Here is a 27,569-nt window from a genome sequence, read left to right as displayed (position 1 = left end):
GCGTCTTGGCTACGACAGCTCTTGGCGGAGCTCCACAGCCCGCTCGCCAATAGCACGCTCGTCTACTGCGACAACGTCAACGCCGTGTATCTCTTCACCAACCCCGTCCAGCATCAGCGGACGAAGCACATGGAGATCGACCTACACTTCGTGCGCGACAGAGTCGCCATCGGCGATGTTCGGGTATTCCATGTCCCGACTACCTCCCAGTTTGCTGACATCTTCACCAAGGGGCTGCCCTCCTCGACCTTCTCGGAGTTTCGATCCAGCCTCAACGTAGCCGGTGGCTAGTTGTGGCTGCGGGGGGGGGGGTATTTGTCCTTTGTACTCTATTTGTACTCTCTTCTTGTCCAGTCTTGAACACCGCTGCGTCGGTAGTTCAGACTGCGGGGGGGGGGGGTGTTAGCTTTCTTGTTGTCCAGTCTTGAACACCGCTGCGCCGGTAGTTCAGACTGCGGGGGGGGGGGGGGGTGTTGGAGTATATTGAGCCCATGTGTATAGAGGCCCATCTAGAGGCACATGTATAGGTATTATATATACCCACCCTTCTAGGGTTGGAGGAATACAAGCATTATTCTCTCCTACAAACATGATCTGGTAGGACCACTGAATTGCAAGAACCTTGCAACAAGGGATCAAAATCCTGACAAACTTTTGAATTATCGAGGAACTCACTAAGGTACTCCATGCACTCTCAAATACATGATGTTCAAGAATGTGTGAAATCAAACTTCTAATGTAAAAACCCAATCTTCTCTATACTACTTCTGTTTATATGACAAAATTACAAAAAAATATGTACCAAGCGCACTTCATTGTGTAATAATTACCTGTGAAAGAGGCACACTCCAACCTTTTTCAAGGGACCAATCAAGGGCTGGCCTCAGATCCTTACAATCAGCATCATAGTATCCACCTTCACCAAGTGGCTCTTCATGCAAAGCTATCTGAAGACAAAAGCCATATATTAACTGCGAATCAAAATTAATCCCAAATGCTAATGCATAATCCTTATAACAAGTAGTGATGCATTTAGAAGAGATAAGTTCTTCATTCCAACAAGAGACATACAATATTTACTGTTAAGGGAAACCCTAGATTAGTACCCTCCACTGTTATCCCTAACATTCACATCAACAGATCAAACTGCCTAGTTACACAAGCATTGCCTTATTCAGTAACCACCAAGTGGCACCTAGTCCAAAATGTTAGTGGAACACTGAGTTGCATTTTTCTGAGGAATTGATTTCAAGTTTTATTAGTGAGAGATTTGTTTCAAGAGATGTCTAAAACATGGATGAAGCATACCATTAGCTGACTAAAAAGTTTATTCTTTAAAGACTATATACACCCATCAAGATCACTGAAATTATTTGCAAGTACAGTAAGCATTACAACTTTAATAATCACTGTTTGCAAATTACACATATTCCTACCATTCTCAAATGGCTCCGTAAACATACCCAAAAAAACAAGGATGCTCCATGAATGTGTAGCCAAGATATATTTAAATAATATGATGGTGCAGAATTTTAGCAAAAAAAAGTGAATTTTGATAGGGTGGAATGATTATGTAATTGCTATCTTTCAGAAAGAATGGGCATAATTCAACTATGTGAATGTGTCTTTACCTTAACTTTGTCATCACCAAGTAACTCAATAATTTTTCCGGTCCAGTAACAATCAGTATACCACCACTCAATCAGGTCACCTACTTTCCATGGAGTGCTGACAATCGCTACAACACTAGCCTCTGGGAGCTGGTCAGGTTTTTCATGCTCTAGATACCACTGTGGAAAGGTAGGTCTGATCATGATCATCCTACTCTCACTTGATTTCCGCTTACGGCTACCTGGGGGGACTTTGTATAGTCGAGTCCATGTCTTCTCTGTCAAAGAAAAAAAGAACCCGTAAGCTATGTAAGGAAAATGGCTCTTAAGACATTGTTTGTGATTTTAGTGTGAAAGTGCATCTAGACCCCTAATGGGTTTTGGTGAATTGAAGAATGCGAATAAAGGACTAACATGTTTGTCAAAGAGTTGTTGAGTAGGAATTTATTTGTAAATCAATTAATGACATTGGCTGATGAAAATTGAGATATGCAATCAAATAAAAGAATATTTTGATAAATGCCAAGAAAAATGTGATGAAAAATAGAAACAAATGTTCATGCATGACAATGATGATTTCTTTCTATGGCTTGGCATAAGAAGTAACTAACCAAAGATATATAATTACAAAGTGAAACAAGCTTATGAAGACGACAACAAAACATAGCCTTTTTTCCCAAGCAAGTTGGGGTAAGCTAGAGATGAAACCCAAAAGAAATAAGTTCAAGATTCAGGCACATCGATAGCTAGTCTCCAAGCGCTCCTATCCAAAGCTATCTTTTTAGAGATATTACAATCCTTAAGGTCTCTCTTAACCGACTCATCCCACGTTAATTTAGTTCTACCTCTACCCCTCTTTACATTATCGACCCGCTCAAGAACCCCATTACGCACCGGCGCCTTAGGAGACCTTTGTTGGACATGTCCAAACCATCTCAGCCGATGCTGGGTAAGTTTCTCCTCAATTGGTGCCACCCCGACCCTATCTCGAATAACTTCGTTCCGGACTCTATCCCTCCTTGTGTGCCCGCAAAACCACCGCAACATCTGTATCTCTGCTACACTCAGTTGCAGGACATGTCGCCTTTTTGTAGGCCAACATTCAGCACCGTATAACATCGCCGTACGAATTGCTGTCCTATAGAATTTGCCTTTTAGCTTTTGTGGAACCCTCTTGTCACAAAGGATGCCAGAAGCTTGCCGCCATTTCAACCAGCCAGCTGAAATTCTATACCTAACATCTTCATCAATGTCGCCATCCTTTTGTAGTACCGATCCTAAATACCGAAAAGTATCCTTCTGGACCACCACTTGCCCATCTAGACTAACGTCTCCCCCCTCATGCCTAGTCGCGCTGAAATCACACATCATGTACTCGGTCTTGGTCCTACAAAGTCTGAACCCGTTCGACTCTAATGTGCATCTCCACAGCTCTAACTTCCTATTAACCACTGCCCTACTCTCGTCAACTAGCACCACATCATCAGCAAAGAGCATACACCAAGGGATCTCTCCATCAATTGTCGTATTAAGAAAATTGCCTCCATGGTTGACCTTCCAAGCATGAACCCAAATTGGTTTTGGGTCACACTTGTCACTCTTCTTAGGCGATGCTCGATAACCCTCTTCCAAAGCTTCATCGTATGGCTCATCAGCTTAATCCCACAGTAGTTAGTACAACTTTGAACATCGCCCTTGTTTTTGAAGATATGTACTAATATACTTCTCCTCCATTCTTCCGGCATCTTGTTTGACCGAAAAATGAGATTAAAAAGCTTAGTTAACCATACTAACTAAGCTTGAAACAAGCTTATGAAGACATGAATTTAAAATGGGTATTCATTGTTGATGGCAAAACAAAACTAAGCTCAATAAAGGTAAGATAGGATGAAGGAATCAAGCAAGTGATTATGCAACGAGGTACTAAGCAAATTGTGATCAAATGCGACTTGGATCATAGGATCTTTGCTAGGATGAAGTAGCTAGTACTTCATCCTAGCAAAGAGGTACTAAGCAAATTGTGATCAAATGCGACTTGGATCATAGGATCTTTGCTAGGATGAAGTAGCTAGTACTTGTAAGGTTTTGAAGCATCAAGTCAAGCCTTGGAGAGCAAAGCAATGTGAAACATCAAGTCATTATTGAATCGTATGGTTGAGTGACTTAGAAATCAATTATTGATCATGGAAATTTCTAAGTCACTAGCTCAAGCTAGTTGGAAGTGCTCAAAAAGATAAGCAATGTTGGAAGTTCCACGATTGAGAAAGTCAAAGGATGTCAAAAATGAAGTTATGCAAGCTCAAGTGCATACTTTCCTTTTAATAATTTCCGGAGGAATGGATCCAATGAACACAAGGATTCCTAATTTCAGTGCTAGCTTACGTAGTTCAGTATTTGGTCATTCGTAACTGTTTTAGATCCATTGGTATCACAACTGGTATTAAAGTTGCTATTTTACATAGTAGAGTATTTGGTTCGTCCGTAACTTAAATGCATGTTGTGTTATGTTGTTGCCAAAATTTTGAAAAAAATTATCAAATTTCGGTCATGTTTGAAAAAATCTGGTTTGAATTTGCTTGAGAAAAATTCTTTTTAGACCTGTCAAAATGTACCCAAGTTCTTCTACTCAAAACAAGGGTAAAATCACCAAATTCACATAATAGTAGGGGCAAATCCGCAAGGGCAAATTGGTCTTTTCATAGCAATTTTAACACTGTTAACTAGCTTTCACGGAATAGGGGCAAACCCTTCCTTCATTTTCAAAAAGTAGGGGTAAATTCGCACAGTCCAAAAGGTAGGGGCAAATCACCATTTCACTTCGAAACATGGATAAAAACGCCAAAACCCCTAAAGGTTGACTCCATTCTTATTTGGGAGCTTGGACTATCTAGAAGCATCGCAACCGCTACGTCTTTGATGGGATCATTCCTGATGTGTCTTGTGTTGTTTCGGTCATCAAAGAAGATCTACACCACGTTATCCTAAACGGTATTAAACGGCCGTCTAAACCCGTTTAGATGGTAAACGGCAGGGTGCCGTGGAGTTTAGGGCCTGGGCAGACAGTTAAACGGGTTTCCCGTCTAGACGGTCAAAGACGGGAATAAATGTTGAAGACGGCCTAAACGGAACGGCGGGGAAACGGTTCTGTGTGACACCTCTGGTGTCGGTTTAACCAAAGCCAGGCAATTAACATAACTTCACACACAAATGAGCTAAGAAAGCTTAGAGAAGAACCCTATGTCTAGTTCTTGCAAACTTGTGTGTAAATGTATGTGTGCATGTGTTTGAGTGCAATGTGTTTGAAAACAATAATTGGTACCCTTTTAAACTAGGCTTAACATGTGTGGTAATAAGACAATAAAATAAACCTTTCATAATGAGCTATAAACTTTTATTGCAAATCAAATTTAAACTGGAAAACCATCACATGAAATGATCAATGGAACCATTATTTGATTTATGAAGAGCTACTAGTTTAAACAAAATAAAAATTCGAACCAAAGGGTTAAACATTCCATTGGCTCATGATAACAAAGTTTTATACAAAACAATGATGCATCCTTGTATATGAGTATTTGGGGATATAAAACTTGTTCCTTTAATATTCTTGAACTTTCATACTCAACTGGTCACAAAAATGTAGAATAAAGACACACTCATATTTTTATGACACATAGTTTAATTTAAAAGACTTTTTGGCAAATTCAAGATTTAAACAAATCAAATAGCAGTTCAATTTCTAGTAATAAGGAAGTTAAAAATAACTTCAAACCAATGCAAAGAAGCCTATGAAAATGAATAGACATATTCACCATGTCATGTTAAACAAAAACCTAGTTGAAGCCTAGGAGTAAAAGTGCCAAAATTCACATGAAATGATAAATACTTTAAATGGTAGTTTTTGAAATAATTAAATAACTCTCAAACCATTGCTCGAATGAAAAAGTGCATAACACGAAAATTGTAGATCTCGAAAAACTGAGCAAAAGTGGTATTCAACACTTTTTCATTTGAGGCCAAGATGAGGGAGAAAAATGGAAATTACAGAACTGATTTTGGAACTTCAGTTTATTTACGAGACTGCCCCTGACCGCTTCTTCCACCTCGGTCTTCCTGCACCGCGCCTACGACGGCGTCCGTACGCCGGCGCCGGCCACCTGGCCGCCCACGCGTCGTGCCTCCGCCCAAAACCAGCCCCGCGCCCCTGGTTTGCTTGAACCCGGCCTTCCCTGACCGCTCCTGACCTTGCCACGCGCCCCTGCTCGCCACGCCGTCGCCATGGCCGAGCCACGCGCCGAGTCCCCGTCCTCCCCTAGCTGCGCGCCTCCCCCAGCACCGTTCTCCCCCCAGGCTGCTGCATCCCAGTTCGCCCTCCCTCTCCTTGCCGCCTATAAAACGAGACCCTAGCCCCCTCGCGCGCCCAGACCCCCAATTCCCCATCCACCGCCGCCACTGGTGCCGGCGAGCTGAGCTCGTCGCGGACCGGCCGCCCCAGCCCCACATTGCCCAGACCGGCAACACCACCACCCTCCCAGACCTCTACCGAAGCTCTACGACCCGGCCGCCCAGCCCTACGGCCAGCAGAGCGCCGCCGCGCCAGAGCAGATGCACCGCCGGCCGCCCCTCACCGTGGAGAGCCCAGCTCCGGTCATCCTCGTCGCCACCAAGACCCTCAAATCGGTTGAGCACGACCTCCTCTCACTCCTCCCCCACCTGGCCCTCGCCGTTGGCGAGCCCCTCGCCGGGAAACGCCGCGCCAAACCTCCCCTGTTCTGTGAAGTTCCGCCAGGGACCTCGTTTGAGAAGAACCAAAACCTCCAGGGACTAATCTACAAAATGTGCTTAAACTCCAAAACAGCAAACTTCAAAAATGCCTAGAAAATCGTATAAAAAACAGAAAAATGCAAACTAAAATTTTCTGGAATCCTTAGAACAAGAACTACAACTTTTGTTACAGTCACATGTTCATATTTTTCTTTTATTTTAACCTGAGAAAAAGAATAAGAAAATCACCATATGCATGTTCATGAAGTTCTACTCAGCAAATGACCTTGATTTTTGGATATGTTATCAATAATGTAATATTAAGATCACAGTAAAAATATGACACCCAACCAAAATAGTTATCATATTGGAACAATCAAGATTCTCTAATCTATTATTGACATTCTCGAATTAATACTGGAAAATATGCACATGAACTTGCTCTGAAATTTTTACTAAATGCATGTGAAACTGAATCCCTGTTAATACCTAAATTTCAGATTTATTTGAGTTTATTTGCTATATACCATGATTTATGCTTGTTCAATCAACTTAATTCTTCATATATAGTTATTATGCTCAGAAAAATCTATATTTATTTCTGAAGTCTATTTTTAGCTCTGTGTTCCTGTATAAAAATTTTGAGCTGCATTTACTAAGTTTTTCTTTGGTGAATAATCATGCTTAGTATCTTAGGGCTAGATTTACTATTTGTTTTCTGAGTTGGTCTTGATTTTTGGATATGATCTTGTTTAGAGTATGTTCTATCTGTAATAAAAATTTAATAAGCAGTACTGGTTAAATGCACCTTGAGAAATTTATGCTAAATCATATTAAGTTAAATGCATAACTAATTTATCTGGTGGTTATAAAGCTCGATAATTTTTCTGGAGTATGTTTAGATCATTAGTAGACTCTGGTAAAAATTTGAGAACCATATCCCTAGTAAAACTTTCTGTAGAATTAATCCTTGTTAATGGCTTGCTATTTTTATTCTTTTTTTCACCACTGCTGTATAAGTGTATAAAATCTGGAAAAATTTCAGTGCTGAGTGGATGCCTTGTAGATACTCCCATAAAATTTGAAGCACCAGAACTCATGTTGAACGTTCTGTACAAAAAGGTGAAGCAACTAGAGTAATCCACTTACATGAATAGTTATAATTTTTGCTTTATGATTAGATGCTGAAAACTATACCATAGATGCTAGAGTATCTGATCTGTGCTACTTAAATTTTTCATCACTAGCTCATGAGTAAATTGGTTGCTATGAAATAGTGAAAGTCTGCTATGTTTTAATGATAAGAATGAAAATCAAAACACCCAGCTCTTTTATGAAGTAAAGTGAAATTAAGAACTACTCTATAAACGATTGCCCAGAAAATAAAGTTAACTAAGACCACCACAACAAACACGTGCTATTCTGGACTACAACTTTATAGTGAACGAGAGAAATATGTTATATCATGTTGTAACAATATCATTTCTGCATGCATATAGAAACGGTAAATCTACTCGACGGTGATTACGAGTTGGTGCCCGCGAATACTACCACTCCGGAGAGTGTCTCTCTTAATTATACTGACTTGAATCAAAACCCGAACCAATGTTCGGAAGAGCAAAAGGCTACTTTTGAACAGTGCCCAAGAAGGCAAGCCCCGGTACATAATCCATTATTTTACGCATTATATTCATCTTACTATTTGTATATGTTGTAATATTTTTATTGCGCATTTACGTTTTTTTCTAGGAGTTGATCGAAAACTTTAGATGCATGATCCTATATTTGTTATCCGGATCTTTTTCTCGACTAGTTGCCCCGCTAACTAGGTGCGGTAAAAGTCGAGAGGTTTCCTGCCTTTCGCGAGATTATAGGAGTTGACTGACTTTAATTCTTGCTGAAATATAAGGACAACGGGCGGGGTTGTGTAGTTGTGATACCCCGCTGGTGTAGTCAAAAATGGCTAAGGTCGCGGGGTGTGGCTCATTTCGTTAAGCGTTTGAAAGTACTAGCCACATACCGAGAAATATGGTAATCGGTAAGCTGAAGTACCTGATTGGACCGGCGAGTGGAACGACCTTGCACCCTCTTGGTAGAGGTAGGTTTATTTTTGTTCGGACGTACGGGTGCAGAGACGTTGGGCTCTGTAGTCGGGGAGGGTGCCCCGGATCCACGGACTGGAAAGAAAGGGGAAATGTTGTGTGGGTGACTTGGTTCCCATACGTGTGGTCTAGGTTCCCCTGGCCAGGTTGAAATCCGATTCAGAATCGTCCGCCTCTCACGGCATGAGACTGCTTAATGTTTTCGGTCACACAGAGTAACAAGTGGAACATGATGATGATAATATTGCTGGTTGATTAAATGATTGCTCTACCATGTTTGTATAGAGTTGGATGCAAACTTAGAATGGTTAATCCAACTAGAAGATGGCTAGATAAAATCTGAAAATAAGGACCAACTCTTAGTGGCATTTTTGGCAAAACAAACCCCACCAACCAAAAAGCCTTGCATGTCTAGTTATCGGACTATGTTATATCCGGTGACGGGTCAGTCTTGCTGAGTATTAGTATACTCAGCCTTGCTTGTGGCACTGTTTTTCAGGTACTAACTTGGAGGATCTGTTTGCAAGTCTTACTTGGCCGTGTACCTTGCCTCCGGGCTGGTCTTTTGAGTGGGATGGTCCTTCAGCTGGTGCTGACCACCCTCCCGCTGAGTGACGCTTTCGTACAGGCTTTATCGATGCGTCACTTTATTTCGCTAGATACCTTTTAATGCTTCCGCTGAACTACGACACTTGAATAATTTGTGTAGTTTGGAACTCTGTAGTACTTTACTATTCTAAACCTGGTTTGTAATAAATTTTCCTTTCCGCTGCAATCACTCTGAGATGTATGAAATGTTCTGTGTTGTAATCTCTGGGCTCACCTTCGTGTGAGTGTTGTCTGCTGATCCTGGAATAGCGTGGCTTTTATCGAGGCTTCACTCGAGGAACTACCGGTGAGTGCCAAATTGGGTCAGAGTTGCTTAGCAACAAAGATCAGTGCACCCGGGCCCAGTAGTTTTGGGTGGTTCCGCCACAGCTGGCATCAGAGCTCGCAGACAGCCTACCAGAGATGACAACCTTGTTTTCTAACAACAAACTTAAAACTTGACTTAAAAACTACTTAAGTCTTTGAAAAAGTTTAGGATCTCCAAGGACAAGTCTAGAACGTAAAGCCCTAGGGGATCTTATGGGTATTATCAGGTGGCTTATTTTGTATGGCTAACTTCCAGCACATTACTTTTCAGTATATAAATTCCGCAATTTAAATTCTGCAACTACATCGTCGCCGCGAAGGTATGCTTACTCAGTCAGCTGAGGGAGTCTGACCTTCCCGTCGGTGATGCGAGCCGAACGCTGGAGCTCAAGCAGTGGCCTACTTGAGCTGCTGCCCATATACCAACTTTGGTTGATTATATGGGGAGTAATGGTTCAAAATTGGAATTCAATTCCCCGTCAAAGACGGTACTCAGTCAATACGTTGTTTCGATAACGTATGCTTAACGTTGTCCATACGGCGGTAATTGTATGGATGCCGGTTCTATAGTGATCGGTAATGGATGGGAACGCTTTCGTGAGTGCTGGCACGAAAGGTTCAATTTATGTATTGTCAATTTTCTGCAGGTACGCTAACTCGAAATCGAATTCTAGGCTATCTAGCTATATCGAGTAGCTACATAGTGAGAGACGTATTATGTATGCCACCGAAGCTAACCTCATAAGTCCAAGGTTACTTGGCAATTCTTTTCTTGGTGAGAACGATTAAGATCTGCATTCATCCTCAAATCATCAGCAAAGAAACTTTTGAAAGAAATCAAAATAGAAAAGTTTAAAACACGATCTTAAGGATCATCTAGCAAATATGTGTAATCTGGAAATTCTGGATTTCTCTAATTTTTAAAATATGAAAATCACTTCAAATAAAGTTTGGCTTGGAATATGAAATGTAGCTACATAGATTTCCAAGCTGCTGTAAAAATATGAGAATTTTTGAAGCCTCCCACCTTAGTGTTTTTAAATTTATAATAACCTTCTGCAAATCTGTCAAATTAGAGCAATCTGTCTAAAGTGAATTTTTCGATGATCTTAGTTTGCTCATCTGAAAAATCGTTCAACACAAAAGTTGTAGGTAACTTAATAAAGAACTCACTGTAAAATTTTGAATTATCTTTGTCTAGTGGTTTGGGAGATATGGTCAATTTACTCACTCTCTGGACAATCTGTTTTCTGGTTTGACATCACTTCAAAACCTTGAGCATTAAACCTTGTTACGATCTGAACTGACCTTAGTGTTGACTAGATGAAATGTTCCTCACTACCTTGGGCATCTTCTGTAAAATTTTAAGAATTTGTGACCAAGTATATTGTCCTTGGTGAAGAAAACACTAGCTCTCTGTTCGCTGAATTTTCTGGACATACAGTAAGGAAGACTTTTAAGAAAAAGACCATCATAGGGTTGATCTAGACCTAGCCTTGACTAGAAAAAAATGTGCACAATGATATTACGAATGCCCTAGTAAAATTTCAAAAAAAATTTGGACCCCTCAATTTAGAGTGACGAAACTCTAAACTTGCTTCCGGTACAATTGAACTCTCATTGTCCAATTTATATCCTACGGGATATTGCTAAAATTTTCACCCTTGTATATGACTTTTTTTGGATATGAGTTGAATACCAAAGTGGTCACAAATTACATGATCTAGGTTCTCACAAATTTTCAACTTCTTAGGACTAGTATACTCCAAACTATAGACAAAACACTATCTCCCGGCTTGCTGAAAACAGCCAGAACAGAGAAGCAAAGACCGAATATTTCAACCATCTTAACCATTGTTTTAGCCTTGGGGTTGAATACCAAAGTTGCTCCCAACATCCTAAGCTACATTCCTACAAAATTTCAACTTCATTAGATGTATATAGTAGGAGTTATGGCCTAAATACAGAGACTCTGTTCAGAAAACAGAGGTGTAGTAATGGACAATTTCAACCATCTTACTCTTAGAATTAGCCTCTGAGTTGACTACCAAAGGTGTAGCACGTGAAATTATCTAGTTGCTGTCAAAATTTTAGAAAGTTTTGATGAACCAAAAGAAAGTTACAAATTTCTTTGTAACGACTAACGCTGCACAAACTGGTTACACAGCATTTGTTGTGTTCTATTGTGTTGCACACTTGTTCATTGCATCTTGGAAGCTATACGAATCATATCACTGATGCTTGAACTCATATATTTCAGATGGTGAGAGCAACCCATAGTACTCTAGATAATTTCGGTGCCAGTGGTAGTGGATCGCAGCCACCACCACCCGGCCTTGAGGAATTACTTGCCACCCAAAATGAGTTGCTTCGACAACTTGTTCAAGGACAGCAAGCGATTTCTCATTTTCTGCAGCAACAACACTTTCAACTAGATGGGCACAAGGTCCACCAATCTCCAGTTGCAGATTATCAAGAGCTCTAGGAAGAAACACAAGAAATAAAGGATGTTCACTCGGACTCCCTAATGCCACCATCACAACTTCCGATGAAACTTAAGGAAGACCAAGTAAAGTGTCTGACCCCCAAGCATGGCTCAAGCAATATAGACTTGACTGGATGGGAAATTACATGCACGGAATTCGTTCCCCGTGGTAAAAGGCAAACCCGCAATGCTATTGTTGCCAACACAGTCCTAAGAGCAAGAACTCGCTCGCATGTCCGTGAAACTATGGACCCAGCTAGGTGCACTATACCCGAGAATGGTTCAGTAGATATGCCAGTGATGACATCCTTACAATGCAAACAGCACAGTGGTCCGAGTGAGACGAACCGTTGTTTCATCTGTAGAAGTCCTACCCACTTCGCTCGAAGATGTCCTCAAGCCACACAGCAAAATCAGGACCAAGGTTCTAGCCAAACAAATAAAAGCATGCGCAAAAGATTGCGGAATGAGCGCAAGAAACAGGCTGATCAGGTCGAACAAGGAAGGATCAATTTCATCACTCTTGAAGAAATTCATGAAGGTCAACAGAAATATAAAGAACTTGCATAACTTTCTTGGTCAGTACACTGCATTGCAACATGTGCAACGCATGCCCACGCACTTACTCAGCACACTTGTGTGTACCACATTATGTGCATAAACCATGTGTACCATCACACCATGAACCGCACATCCACTAGCTTACCTCAGGACAAATGCACCAATTCGTGTGCATATTTTCTTAGGAGTATGGTTCGTTGTATCCGTATATTACATCGACACAAACTTATCTCCCATGTGTGCTTTAACTCATTTAACCACATATCTGCATTGCCACAATACAAAAAAAAATGATATGTTGGTATTTCCACAATACGTCACGACTTTGAATAATGGTGCATCTCTCTCAAATCAAGTACCAACTCAATCGAATAAAATCCACCTTGCACAAGAATATCTTGAGAAAAGTTTGCTGCTGCCGAAGAATAAGATTTCCATACTAGAAAGCTGTCAGATATAAGTGGACCAGCAGGTACAGAAGAGAAACCCAAATTTTTAGACCTGATCAACTACCTCAAAATAAGTTGAGCCTGTGGAACAAAATGTAGTAAAACAAATATCCTTACTTCTGTAAAATTTTGAAATTTTTTTGGAGAATTATAACCCTCAAAATTCAGTCTTTTGGTAAACCCCTATGATTCTGTAGCAGTCTGGCCACATGAATTTTTCGACCCACTTAGACGCCTTTCCTGAGAAAACGTTCAACATGAATGTTGTGGATAACTGAGTCTAGAAGCTACTAAAAATTTTTGAGAATTTGTTTTCAAGTGTTTTGGTACTTACAGTCAAAATACTAGCCCTCTGTTCAGTCTGAAATCTGGGTCAACCTTCCTGCAAACACTTAAGGATTTGACTATCTTAAACTCTGTTTCTGAGTTAGAGTTGACTAGAGGAAATGATCACAATTATCTTAGGCACCCCATTAAAAATTTGAGAATTTTTCGACCTTGGATTCATCAGTTATGCTAAATTCTATCAGCTACTCAGAATCTGTCCTGCGAAAATCGTCAAGCACAAGCTCTTTTAAAGAATGGAGAAGCCTAAATGTTTTACTGCGACAAGGATAGAGTTGTATGGTTTGAATCTCCATAGTGGATCAACTGAATCGTGATCTCTGAAAACCAATTCTTGATAGGTCACCTTTTTCCAAAGCTTTCTAATCACTTGGGTATTAATGAAATATATCAAGACCCTAGGCAAATTTCTTGCTTAGTATATCTCATAATGCTATACCGAGATCACTTATAAATACCCGTTACACTCTCACTTTTACTAATTATGGATTTCATGATTGGTTTGCCAAGCATCTCTCCAAGGCCTGATTCCATTTGGATCATTATCGACAACTGACACCTTTTCTTCAATTACACACTATTCATACTACCAAGAAGTGAGCCAGTATTCCTCTTGATCATATTGTGGTCTACATATCACACCACATAGAATTAAATTCAATAATGGTGCTCAACTCCTAGCACACTTTTTGGGAAATCCCTTGCAATCTTCTCTCGGTACCAAACTGATATGAAGTTCAACTTATCATCCTCGAACCGACGGCCAAACTGAAAAGTGGACCGAATCTTAAAAGACATGCTAAGATCTTGCATCATTCATTATGACAACCATGAAGACAAATGCCCGTTTTTAGTAGAGTTCTCACCCAGCTATTAAGCAAGTCTAAAAGTAGCACTATTTAAAGCAACGTATGATCAAAGTTGTCAAACTTCACTGAGTTTGTCACAAACCAAAGACCACTAAATATTTGGACCAGACTTGATCATTAGGTAGAATAACAACCAAAGATAATACAAGAAAATCTTAGAGCTGGCCACTCTAGCCAACTGAGTTATTTGGATAAAAAGAAGAAGATCTTTGCAACTCGAAGGCGGTAATAATGTCTACCTTCTGGTTTCACCAACCAAAGATACACACACTTTCCACTTTTAGCTTATTCACCTGAATCTCGGGACGAGATTCTTTTTAAGGGGGGTAGGCTGTGACACCTCTGGTGTCGGTTTAACCAAAGCCAGGCAATTAACATAACTTCACACACAAATGAGCTAAGAAAGCTTAGAGAAGAACTCTATGTCTAGTTCTTGCAAACTTGTGTGTAAATGTATGTGTGCATGTGTTTGAGTGCAATGTGTTTGAAAACAATAATTGGTACCCTTTTAAACTAGGCTTAACATGTGTGGTAATAAGACAATAAAATAAACCTTTCATAATGAGCTATAAACTTTTATTGCAAATCAAATTCAAACTAGAAAACCATCACATGAAATGACCAATGGAACCATTATTTGATTTATGAAGAGCTACTAGTTTAAACAAAATAAAAATTCGAACCAAAGGGTTAAACATTCCATTGGCTCATGATAACAAAGTTTTATACAAAACAATGATGCATCCTTGTATATGAGTATGTGGGGATATAAAACTTGTTCCTTTAATATTCTTGAACTTTCATGCTCAACTGGTCACAAAAATGTAGAATAAAGACACACTCATATTTTTGTGACACATAGTTTAATTTAAAAGACTTTTTGGCAAATTCAAGATTTAAACAAATCAAATAGGAGTTCAATTTCTAGTAATAAGTAAAAATAACTTCAAACCAATGCAAAGAATCCTATGAAAATGAATAGGCATATTCACCATGTCATGTTAAACAAAAACCTAGTTGAAGCCTAGGAGTAAAAGTGCCAAAATTCACATGAAATGATAAATGCTTTAAATGGTAGTTTTTGAAATAATTAAATAACTCTCAAACCATTGCTCGAATGAAAAAGTGCATAACACAAAAGTTGTAGATCTCAAAAAACTGAGCAAAAGTGGTATTCAACACTTTTTCATTTGAGGCCAAGATGAGGGAGAAAAATGGAAATTACAGAACTGATTTTGGAACATCAGTTTATTTACGAGACTGCCCCTGACCGCTTCTTCCACCTCCGTCTTCCGGCACCGCGCCTACGATGGCGTCCGTACGCCGGCGCCGGCCACCTGGCCGCCCACGCGTCGTGCCTCCGCCCAAAACCAGCCCCGCGCCCCTGGTTTGCTTGAACCCGGCCTTCCCTGGCCGCTCCTGACCTTGCCACGCGCCCCTGCTCGCCACGCCGTCGCCATGGCCGAGCCACGCGCCGAGTCCCCGTCCTCCCCTAGCTGCGCGCCTCCCCCAGCACCGTTCTCCCCCAGGCTGCTGCATCCCAGTTCGCCCTCCCTCTCCTTGCCGCCTATAAAACGAGACCCTAGCCCCCTCGCGCGCCCAGACCCCCAATTCCCCATCCACCGCCGCCATTGGTGCCGGCGAGCTGAGCTCGTTGCGGACCGGCCGCCCCAGCCCCACATTGCCCAGACCGGCAACACCACCACCCTCCCAGACCTCTACCGAAGCTCTACGACCCGGCCGCCCAGCCCTACGGCCAGCAGAGCGCCGCCGCGCCGGAGCAGATGCACCGCCGGCCGGCCCTCACCGTGGAGAGCCCAGCTCCGGTCATCCTCGTCGCCACCAAGACCCTCAAATCGGTAGAGCACGACCTCCTCTCACTCCTCCCCCACCTGGCCCTCGCCGCCGGCGAGCCCCTCTCCGGGAAACGCCGCGCCAAACCTCCCCTGTTCTGTGAAGTTCCGCCAGGGACCTCGTTTGAGAAGAACCAAAACCTCCAGGGACTAATCTGCAAAATGTGCTTAAACTCCAAAACAGCAAACTTCAAAAATGCCTAGAAAATCGTATAAAAAACAGAAAAATGCAAACTAAAATGTTATGGAATCCTTAGAACAAGAACTACAACTTTTGTTACAGTCACATGTTCATATTTTTCTTTTATTTCAACCTGAGAAAAAGAATAAGAAAATCACCTTATGCATGTTCATGAATTTCTAGTCAGCAAATGACCTTGATTTTTGGATATGTTATCAATAATGGAATATTAAGATCACAAAAAAATGATGACACCCAACCAAAACAGTTATCATATTGGAACAATCAAGATTCTCTAATCTGTTATTGACATTCTCGAATTAATACTGGAAAATATGCACATGAACTTGCGCTGGAATTTTTACTTCATGCATGTGAAACTGAATCCCTGTTAATACCTAAATTTCAGATTTATTTGAGTTTATTTGCTATATACTATGATTTATGCTTGTTTAATCAACTTAATTCTTCATATATAGTTCTTATGCTCAGAAACATCTATATTTATTTTTGAAGTCTCTTTTTAGCTCTGTGTTCCTGTCTAAAACTTTTGAGCTGCATTTACTGAGTTTTGCTTTGGTGAATAATCATGCTTAGTATCTTAGGGCTAGATTTACTATTTGTGTTCTGAGTAATCTACACCAGAACTGATCTTGATTTTTGGATATGATCTTGTTTAGAGTATGTTCTATCTGTAATAAAAATTTAATAAGCAGTACTAGTCAAATGCACCTTGAGAAATTTATGCTAAATCATGTTAAGTTAAATGCATAACTAATTTATCTAGTGGTTATAAAGCTCGATAATTTTTCTGGAGTATGTTTAGATCATTTTTAGACTCTGGTAAAAATTTGAGAACCATATCCCTAGTAAAACTTTCTGTAGAATTAATCCTTGTTAATGGCTTGCTATTTTTATTCTTTTTGTCACCACTGCTGTATAAGTGTATAAAATCTGGAAAAATTTCAGTGCTGAGTGGATGCCTTGTGGATACTCCCATAAAATTTGTAGCACCAGAACTCATGTTGAACGTTCTGTACAAAAAGGTGAAGCAACTAGAGTAATCCACTTATATGAATAGTTATAATTTTTGCTTTATGATTAGATGCTGAAAACTATACCATAGATGCTAGAGTATCTGATCTGTGCTACTTAAATTTTTCATCACTAGCTCATAAGTAAATTGGTTGCTATGAAATAGTGAAAGTCTGCTATGTTTTAATGATAAGAATGAAAATCAAAACACCCAGCTCTTTTATGAAGTAAAGTGAAATTAAGAACTACTCTATAAACGATTGCCCAGAAAATAAAGTTAACTAAGACCACCACAACAAACACGTGCTATTCTGGACTACAACTTTATAGTGAACGAGAGAAATATGTTATATCATGTTGTAACAATATCATTTCTGCATGCATATAGAAACGGTAAATCTACTCGACGGTGATTACGAGTTGGTGCCCGCGAATACTACCACTCCGGAGAGTGTCTCTCTTAATTATACTGACTTGAATCAAGACCCGAACCAATGTTCGGAAGAGCAAAAGGCTACTTTTGAACAGTGCCCAAGAAGGCAAGCCCCGGTGCATAATCCATTATTTTACGCATTATATTCATCTTACTATTTGTATATGTTGTAATATTTTTATTGCGCATTTACGTTTTTTTCTAGGAGTTGATCGAAAACTTTAGATGCATGATCCTATTGTTGTTATCCGGATCTTTTTCTCGACTAGTTGCCCCGCTAACTAGGTGCGGTAAAAGTCGAGAGGTTTCCTGCCTTTCGCGAGATTATAGGAGTTGACTGACTTTAATTCCTGCTGAAATATAAGGACAACGGGCGGGGTTGTGTAGTTGTGATACCTCGCTGGTGTAGTCAAAAATGGCTAAGGTCGCGGGGTGTGGCTCATTTCGTTAAGCGTTTGAAAGTACTAGCCACATGCCGAGAAATATGGTAATCGGTAAGCTGAAGTACCTGATTGGACCAGCGAGTAGAACGACCTTGCACCCTCTTGGTAGAGGTAGGTTTATTTTTGTTCGGACGTATGGGTGCAGAGACGTTGGGCTCTGTAGTCGGGGAGGGTGCCCCGGATCCACGGACTGGAAAGAAAGGGGAAATGTTGTGTGGGTGACTTGGTTCCCATACGTGTGGTCTAGGTTCCCCTGGCCAGGTTGAAATCCGATTCAGAATCGTCCGCCTCTCACGGCATGAGACTGCTTAATGTTTTCGGTCACACAGAGTAACAAGTGGAAATGATGATGATAATATTGCTGGTTGATTAAATGATTGCTCTACCATGTTTGTGTAGAGTTGGATGCAAACTTAGAATGGTTAATCCAACTAGAAGATGGCTAGATAAAATCTGAAAATAAGGACCAACTCTTAGTGGCATTTTTGGCAAAACAAACCCCACCAACCAAAAAGCCTTGCATGTCTAGTTATCGGACTATGTTATATCCGGTGACGGGTCAGTCTTGCTAAGTATTAGTATACTCAGCCTTGCTTGTGGCACTGTTTTTCAGGTACTAACTTGGAGGATCTGTTTGCAAGTCTTACTTGGCCGTGTACCTTGCCTCCGGGCTGGTCTTTTGAGTGGGATGGTCCTTCAGCTAGTGCTGACCACCCTCCCGCTGAGTGACGCTTTCGTACGGGCTTTATCGATGCGTCACGTTATTTCGCTAGATACCTTTTAATGCTTCCGCTGAACTACGACACTTGAATAATTTGTGTAGTTTGGAACTCTGTAGTACTTTACTATTCTAAACCTGGTTTGTAATAAATTTTCCTTTCCGCTGCAATCACTCTGAGATGTATGAAATGTTCTGTGTTGTAATCTCTGGGCTCACCTTCGTGTGAGTGTTGTCTGCTGATCCTGGAATAGCGTGGCTTTTATCGAGGCTTCACTCGAGGAACTACCGGTGAGTGCCAAATTGGGTCAGAGTTGCTTAGCAACAAAGATCAGTGCACCCGGGCCCAGTAGTTTTGGGTGGTTCCGCCACATTCTGGACGCCGAAACGGGTGTTTCTCGTCGCGTTTAGGTGATGGCCGCTGCCCAAATCGACGGGGCGGGAGCAGCAGGCGGGAAGGGAATGGGGTAGCGGGAAAGTTGGCGGGCGATTGAGAGAAATTTGGGGCGGATATAAGTACCGGAGGCTAGGGTTAAGAGGAGATTTCTCCCGTTCCGCTCAGCTCGTACGCAAGCCGCCGCCAGCTCTCGCGCACGCGGCGTCGATCTGCATCGCGCCGGCGACCAGGCCCAGCTCCAGCTGCGCGCGCGTCTTGGCTCCATCCTGCGCGCGCATCCCTGCTCCGTCCTGTGCGCGTCCCTGCTCCAGTCATGACGCCGCCTCCGAGCAGCAGCGGCTCCAGTCGTGACGCCGCCTCCGACCGGACTGCCTCCCAGTCCTAGGTTCTGCTCCGTCCTGTGCGCATCCTTGCTCCAGCCGTGACGCTGCCTTCGAGCAGCAGCGGCTGCAGTTCTGTGACTTCTATCATTTTCACTTGTAAAATATTCATTCTTACATGTAAAATTGACATTTATATATGTGCAAAACTGCTGAAACCTTGATACAGTAACAAAACCGTTTAATCCGTGTAGACGCCGTCTACACACTCTGAACGCTAAACGGAGGGTCACCGCTCGTGTAGCGTTTAGCGTCTACGAAAACATGGGATCTACACCAGTGGTATTTTGCTGGGGCTCAAGGAGTGTCACACATCCTCGCCCTAGGAAATCATGTGGTCTAGGTGCTAGGCCTTGGTTCTTGCTGGTCAGGTCCCACCCCTTGTGTGTTTTTGTAATAGTTCTTTGGGGTTTTGTTTTGGGCTTGGTAGGCCCTGTCTGTACCACTTGGGGTTCTTAACTTCTTACCCCTTCTTTCTTCTTAATATATTGATGTGCAGCTCTCCTGCGCTTTGGAGAAAAAAAACTTAAGGTCTTGGAGATCTTTATCTAAAATATTCCACAACATTACAAGTTTTTAGTGTCATCTGCTTTTAATTATGACCTATGCAATTCTCACCCTGTGACCCTGTCTGTGATGCTATTTGATTTTCTAATCATGTGTTGTTTTTTTACAGCTTTCCATGGCTGGAGGCAGAATTATCATCGCAAGTGATGGCGTTTGGGATGATTTGACTTGTGAAATGGCTCTTGACTGTTCTCGTGGGTTCCCATCAGATGTAGCTGCCAATAAACTTAATCGAATTGTCTGTCTTGAATATCTGCTTATGTTGTATCTATTTATCTTGTAATGTTGATAATGATCATGTAACTATTTTGCATTTAATCATGAGTTGCTTGCTAAACGGGGAACAGGGAGCGTGCTACTTGCTCGTTAACACAGATTTATAGCTATCTAAAGCATGATTTTTGTAATCCTTCTTGCAACACTTGCCTTTTGTATTGGTGAATCGGGTACCTTTTCCCCGAGACTTTTACCTCCCAAATAGCAGAAGGGGACGGGGGATAATCTCCCATGCGATAGAGGGGGATTCGAAAATCCAAAAAAAAAAATGCCCATAGGGTCATTGCCCCCCTAGGCTAATTAGCCCTGTGCTTCCAAACTAGCCCTTAGTGTCACGGTCCTTTCACTGTGAAAACTACAATGCTGTTGAAGTAAGCATGTGTGGGTGCTGTTGTATGGGTTTCTAAAACCCTCCCTTTCTTCTTAATATAATGATACTCAGCTATCCTGCGTGTTCAAGGAAAAAAAGCTATGAAAACTATTGTACACTGTTAGAGGGCGCAAGGGAATCCGGCCCGGCCCGCTATACCCACGAGTCGGCGCCCTACCAGACCTCAGGTCCACCGGAGACCAACCAACCAAAGCTTCGAGCCTAACTCAACCCAAAATACTAGCCTGATGGGTGAGGACTGCCCCACCTTATATATTGGGCTCCCCACCATCAATTTCCGATGTGGGACTAAATCTAATAATTTTCCCCGTCACACATTGAGCCCAACTCTTTCATCACATACAACCCATGTGATCTCCCGGAAGACGTTCTCTAGGCCCCGAGTCCAACTCTCCAGCCACACACAACCCGTGCGACCATCCGGATATGTTCACGAGCTCCCCCGTCACCATGCGACCCCGGAGATATTTCAGAGTTTTCGACCTTCAGCTCTGATACCCTTTGTTAGAGTGCGCAGCAAAATCTAGCCCGGCCCATTGTACCCACGAGCCGGCACCCTACCAGACCTCAGGTCCACCGGAGCCCAACCAACCAAGGATCAGGCCTAACTCAACCCAAAAGACTGGCCTGATGGGTGAGGACTGCCCCACCTTATATGTTGGGCTCCCCCACCATCAATTTCCGATACGGGACTAAATCTAACTATCTCCCTCGAGGCCTTGAGTCCAACTCTCCAGCCACACACAACCAGAGTTTTAAAGGCATCGCCTAGGCGACGCCTAGGCATTCAGGCGGACCCAGCTCGCCTTGGGTTACAGGGCCGCCTTGTCGCCTAGGCAACGCCTAGGCGTCCAGGCGTACCCAGCTCGCCTCGCCTCGCCTTACCGCCTTTAAAACACTGCACACAACTCGTGCGACCATCCGCAGACGTTCACGGGCTCCCACGTCACCATGTGACCCTGGAGATATTTCAGAGTTTTCGACCTTCGGCTCTGATACCACTTGTTAGAGTGCGCAACAAAATCCGGTCCGGCCCGCTATACCAACGAGCCGGCGCCCTACCAGGCCTCAGGTCCACCGAAGACCAACCAGCCAAGACTTCGGGCCTAACTCAACTCAAAAGATTAGCCTGATGGGTGAGAAATGCCCCATCTTATATATTGGGCTCCCCCACCATCAATTTTCAATGTGGGACTAAATCTAACAATCGACGTGCTTATCGACGGGTGTGCAAGGAGTGCGCAGCAGGGTATCTCGAGGGCCCTCAGCGAGAAGAAGCCGGCGAAGGTGGATGATGATAAGTGGGAGGAGATGCAAGCGCAAGCATGTGCTACTATAATGTTGTCTCTCAATCAGATCATGTACCATGTCATGGATAAGACATGGCCGAAAGAAATTTGGGACAAGTTCAAGTTGTAAGAGCAATTTATGTCCAAGACGTTGACCCGGAAGTTATACCTGAAGCAGAAATTGTATGGGCTGAAGATGTAGGAGGGGTCAGATCTTGCAGAGCATATTAATGTCTTCAATCAATTAATTGCTGATCTTGAGAAGGTCGATGTGAAGATTGATGATGAAGATAGGGCCATTATTCTTCTGTGTTCGTTGCCAGGGTCTTATGAGCACTTGGTTACTACACTGACATATGGCAAGAAGGATGTTAAGGTGGATGAAATTGTTACCACTTTACTCGGTCATGAGCAAAGGAGGAAGAACAGTTTATCTGAAGATCCTTCTGGAGGTGCTTTTGTAGTCAGAGGTGATCATAATGCTGAAGATAAGAAGGGCAACAGGAAGAAGAGGCTGCAGTGCTATAACTGCAAGGGTTGGGGACATAAAAAGGCTGAGTGTCCGAAACTAAAGAAGGGCGGAGGAACCGCAAGTGTGGTGATTGCCAAGAAGCAGGATGACTCGGATAGCGATAGTGATATTCTCACAATATCAAGTGAAAAGTCTTGTGAAGCGTGGTTGTTGGATTCAGCTAGCTCGTTCCATGCAACACCAAAGAAGGAGTGGTTCTCGTCATACATTGAGAAGGATGGTGGTCTTGCTCACTTGGGAAATGATTCGGATTATCATATCATAGGAGTGGGTGATATCAAATTCAAGATGTGTGATGGACGTGAGATGCTACTGAAGGGTGTGAAGCATGTGCCGGGGCTACGGAGGAATTTGATTTCACTTGGATTATTGCATGATAAAGGATGGCTGTATCAGGCAGCGCCTGATAAGAAGACCTTGAGAGTCATGCGAGAAGGCAAGATAGTCATGGTTGGTGAAAAGTCAAGTGCACACCAATACAAGCTAATGGGAAGAGTTATTGAAGGTAGAATCATGGATGGCATTGCAACAGTGATGGTGTTCTGACCGAAGATCGACAAGGCAGCGGGATCGACCTCGTCAGGCTGTTCTAAGTGAGCAGCAAAGGGAGACAACTCAAGTCCGGTACACGGAGGTTCGAGCATGGACAGCTTCAAGGTGGCGTGCATATTCACCAAGGTGGAGTTTGTTGGATATGTGTCGAATATGTGTACGGTTTGGTTACGACTGGAATTGAGTTGTAAATTTGGTAGGTTAGGAATAGAGTTTGGATTGTACTTTGTATCTCTAGGGCCCATAAATATGAGGGAACTACCGTGTAACCGTGAGACGACTTGGCGGCTGGTGTGGGTGGCGGCGTGGCCGTGGTGGTGCCCAGATGCCGGTGTAGCTGATGTTTATGGGGAGGAGCGCTCATAGTCATGCCCCGAGGATGTCGGCACATCACCGAACCTCGTTAAAAAACATCGTGCCTCGGTGTCGTTCTCGTTCGTGCGATCTTGTGATTTGGTTTTATGTTTTTGGGTTATCGCTTCCCCACTATTATTCTAACATACACTTCTACAACTTGCTTTCTAACAATAGTAACAGAATGATACACTAAATCTACTTGAGCTTCGACTTCCTTTTTTTATTAGCTTCCAATACATCAACCCCCACCCCCCTCCCCTCAAGCTGATAGTGGTTTGGGTTGAATCCAATTTTAATGGTCCGGATTTGCTATATGGACTCGTTTGGTTCGGTGGCAAATGGGGTAAGATGCCTACGAGTCTGGTTTGGTCTGGTACAGCTCGTATATGGGTTTGGTTCGGTTCAGGTTGGAATTTAAAATTACTTATTACAGAATCAGATCACAAGAATTTTCCAGCCGTTAGATGAAGATCCTACGGTTGTCCTTCATCTTCAACCTAGAGCATCGAACAAGCTTCTTCCCAATCGAGCTCATCGGAGGCAGCCAACAGGCAAGCGAGCGGTGTAGGACGTGGCTTGATCCTCCTCATAGGAGGAATCCCTCGTGGTGCTCATTGGCGGCGTAGACGCCGACGGTGGCGGGGGCTACGGCAATGGCCGGAGCTCGGTGCTCATCCGCTTCACGGGCCACGCCACCGACGGTGGCGGGGGCTGCGGCGCTAGCCGCTTCAACTGCGGCAACGGTCGGAGGTCGGTGCTCAGCTGCTTCACGGGCATGAGCGACTGGTGCCCTGAGCTCAGCAGCCGGCGACAGCGCCCATCTCAACCATGGTCGTAAGCACATTGCAGTTTGATCTTGGTTCGGTTTCTGAAGCAAGCAGGTCAGTTTGGTGCGGTTCGATCGGTAAGGATACTAATAATTGGTTTGGTACGGTTTTGGTTCGGGTCTTGAACCATTAGCAGGTTGACCCCCCCACACACACATTATTTACCAGACTTCACGATTTATAGGCAATCCACATTGAAATAAGTAATGAAAAGTACCTTGTGTTTCTATCCACACAAACCCTAATTTGCAAAGTTATGTTGCAACAAGTTACACTACAATTTTCTAAAATTTTCATGGTTAATCCACCCTTTACCATGGAGTAACAAATAGGATAAACTTTGTAAAAAGCACAATTCACATCTAGTGCTTGTTTTGTTGATTCCTAACCTGCAGATGTATTGGACCTACCTACTCATTGCACGTGCGTATGACTGGACCTCAAATTTTTGTATGCATTAACATCACCATGCACTACATGTAAGAAACTAATAATTTAGGGTTTCTCTTAAAGAAGTGCGTCGTGTTTTTGAGAAATGGAAGTTGTGTAGTTGTACATAGAAAATCAATGACAATGTCATTCAAGATGGTACCAAAATGTTTTTCTCTCCTTTTTTCAGTTCTTTTGAGGTGACATGGCAAATGCACGCACGCACGCACTACACCACTACCTCACATGCATCACACACACAAATGTGCATGCACATGAGTGCAGCCCTTAGCAAATGCTTGGAAATAGAGGCTGGGCACCTAAGTCAAACCCTAGTTGGCATAGTCACAACCCCAGGAATTGACCACACCCTGAGGTGGTTCTCAATAGCAACGAACTCCTAGAATGGCTGATGAGACCATGTAATGGTGCTTGTTATTTGCAATGCATATTCCAGTAGTGCACAAATTACAAGATAAATCACAACTCAGGTAAAACAATAAAAACGGGGAAAACTGTGTATTCAAGATCATGGTAAATCTTATATAAAGCATGTCAAAGAACAGAAACAAAATAGAAATCCCTGCTCAAGGTAGCATACCAAATGAGCATTTTGTAACTCTTAAAAATCTTACCAACATATACTGCTAGATCCTCAGAATAAATTAAACAGTAGGGCAAGGTAGAAATAATTACTTACTTTCATCTGTAAAGTCGAGAAACTCCAAAAGACACTCCAGATGACCTTGCCTTATACACATAAGGCATATCTGAAAAGAATAGTTCACTACTTTTAGTGTGAAAGGAGAAGTCCATTTTACTACCCCAGCTATCCTGTTTGTGCACTTAAATCGCCCAACCACCATCTTCTTGTCACATTTTACAGAAGAGAAATAAATTGGCAGCCTCTAAACATGTCTCGTTGAATCATTTAGACACATCACTCGGAAAACATATTAGGCCCTTTAACAAAGTGGTTCACGATAGATCCAGATAAGATGTGTTAGGATCTATCCACATCAGCGGTATGGTTTGTGCTAGCATGGAACCCAGCATAAGCACCCTGATATTGCAGAAGTATGTACTCGCAAGCATTCCCATCATAGTACTATAACAAGACAACAATAAGCAGAATGAGAGTGTCAAGTGTGGAACCCAGCATATTTTTTCTTCGTGTTGCAAGCAATGTTTTCAAATCAAGCGACTAATCGAGATTAATCGCGACTAATCGACCTTATCGGTCCAGCGTGCTCAATTAGGGTCCACGACTCGATCAGGAAGCCTGATCGACCGATCAACCGACTAATCGGCGATTAGAGGCGATTAATCGTCCGACTAGGGGTGTTCTCGATCAGGTTTGTGTAACTGGGCTGGATTGCTTGTGGGCTGGTGAGAAAATGAGAGACCCGAAGCCCACTAGGGTTAGAACTTAAGAAGCAAGACTGGAGAGGCTCCCAGCCAGGCAGCCACCATTCCGTCCCGACCGAGCCGCGCCTATGTCGGCGGCCGCCGCTCCCTCCATTGCCGCTGCCGCCATGGCCTGCCGGCGCCGCGAGCGAGCTGAGCTGCCCCGACCGGCGACCTCCTTCCCTCCTTTCCCTCCGGCGAGCTCCCTTCTTCCCTCCGTTCCCTCCGGCGAGCTGCCCCGACCCGTGACCTCCTTCTGTCGGCGCGTGAGCGCGAGCACGGGTGACGGGTCCGGCGAGCTCCAGAGAAGATGGCTTCGTCGTCCTCTGATAGTGGTGAGCAATCCCTTCTTCCCTCCTTTCCCTCCTCTGTTCCAGTGTGCTGATTTGCTGCCAAGTACCATTGCATCTTGTGATTCGTTTGTGTCTTGTGCAGAAGGGGAGCAGAGGCGCGCTATGGTGGCATCACGCGAGAGAGGCGGCATGAAGCTTCACTGACGACAGTCTCCTGTACAAGAAAACTCACGGACCCAACGCTGCTGCTGGAGCACATGACAATGAAGAAGAGAGAAGCCCGGAGTACTTTATTCCCTGAACGCGACGCCGACTCCCTCATCCGAGAGCCGCCGGGAAACTCACGGGGCAGATCACGAAGAACACCTCGGTGGACTCGCCACGGAGGACCAAAAGCCTGACTCAGACACCGAAGCTGCAGGAGATGTCGCAGCTGATGGCCGCGCCGCCGCCGTCAGCACAAAAGAACATCTCCCGACCGTCGGAGTCGAAGCCGAACAAAAGCACCATGCAGCTACCTCGCGGGAGCTGATGCCGGATACACCACCATCACCGTCGGAGAAGAGCTGGATGCACACGCTCACAAAAAGCGGCCGAAGAAGGAGACCTCGCCGGCGACACCTTGGAGGATCAAAAGCCTCACCGCGACACCAGCAGCAACGAGGAAGACAAGCTCCCATAGCAGCGCCTCCATGGAGCAGACCTTAAACACCTAAAACTGACCCTAAATCTAGGCCTAAACTACACAGACCCCGGTCGATCCAGCCTCCCCTCCCTCACCGGCGCCAACGAGGACGCCGAGGAGGAAGGGGAATGCCAGAATCGCCACCGGAGCCGAGACAATTGCCCTGTCGCCTTCCCTCTTTACTGTAGAGTGGGGAAAGAGAAGGGTCGGGAACTTTACTGAGCGCGTTGTTATCTGACGGACGACCTCCTAGTTTGCCTTTTTAGGAGTCGGCAGTTGTGATGGTGGCGCGGGCTGGGGAATACAGGATCGAGATTGGAGAGGGGAAAGGGGCGCGGGTCCGCGGGGCAGGAATGTTGGGAATTTTTTAAAATAATATTAATTTAATAGTTAATCTCAAAAATAAATGCCGATTTGAGAAAAT

At 43.3% G+C, this 27,569-nt stretch overlaps 1 protein-coding gene across 1 annotated transcript; it reads right to left on the bottom strand.

The window, feature by feature from the left end:
- Window positions 1–702: 702 nt before the first annotated feature.
- Window positions 703–27,154, bottom strand: LOC120674722. The gene is made up of 5 exons (XM_039955861.1): window positions 27,045–27,154; window positions 26,806–26,857; window positions 25,461–25,530; window positions 1,632–1,888; window positions 703–947 (listed from the first exon to the last, which is right to left on the bottom strand). The coding sequence occupies exons 1-5, from the start codon at window positions 27,152–27,154 to the stop codon at window positions 813–815; spliced, it is 624 nt and encodes a 207-aa protein (XP_039811795.1). The 3' UTR covers window positions 703–812.
- Between the last annotated feature and the right edge of the window lie 415 nt (window positions 27,155–27,569).

The sequence above is a fragment of the Panicum virgatum genome, chromosome 5N (assembly GCF_016808335.1).
Source record: "Panicum virgatum strain AP13 chromosome 5N, P.virgatum_v5, whole genome shotgun sequence".
NCBI classification, from domain to species: Eukaryota; Viridiplantae; Streptophyta; class Magnoliopsida; order Poales; family Poaceae; genus Panicum; species Panicum virgatum.
This window is presented reverse-complemented; position numbering and strand designations above follow the sequence as displayed.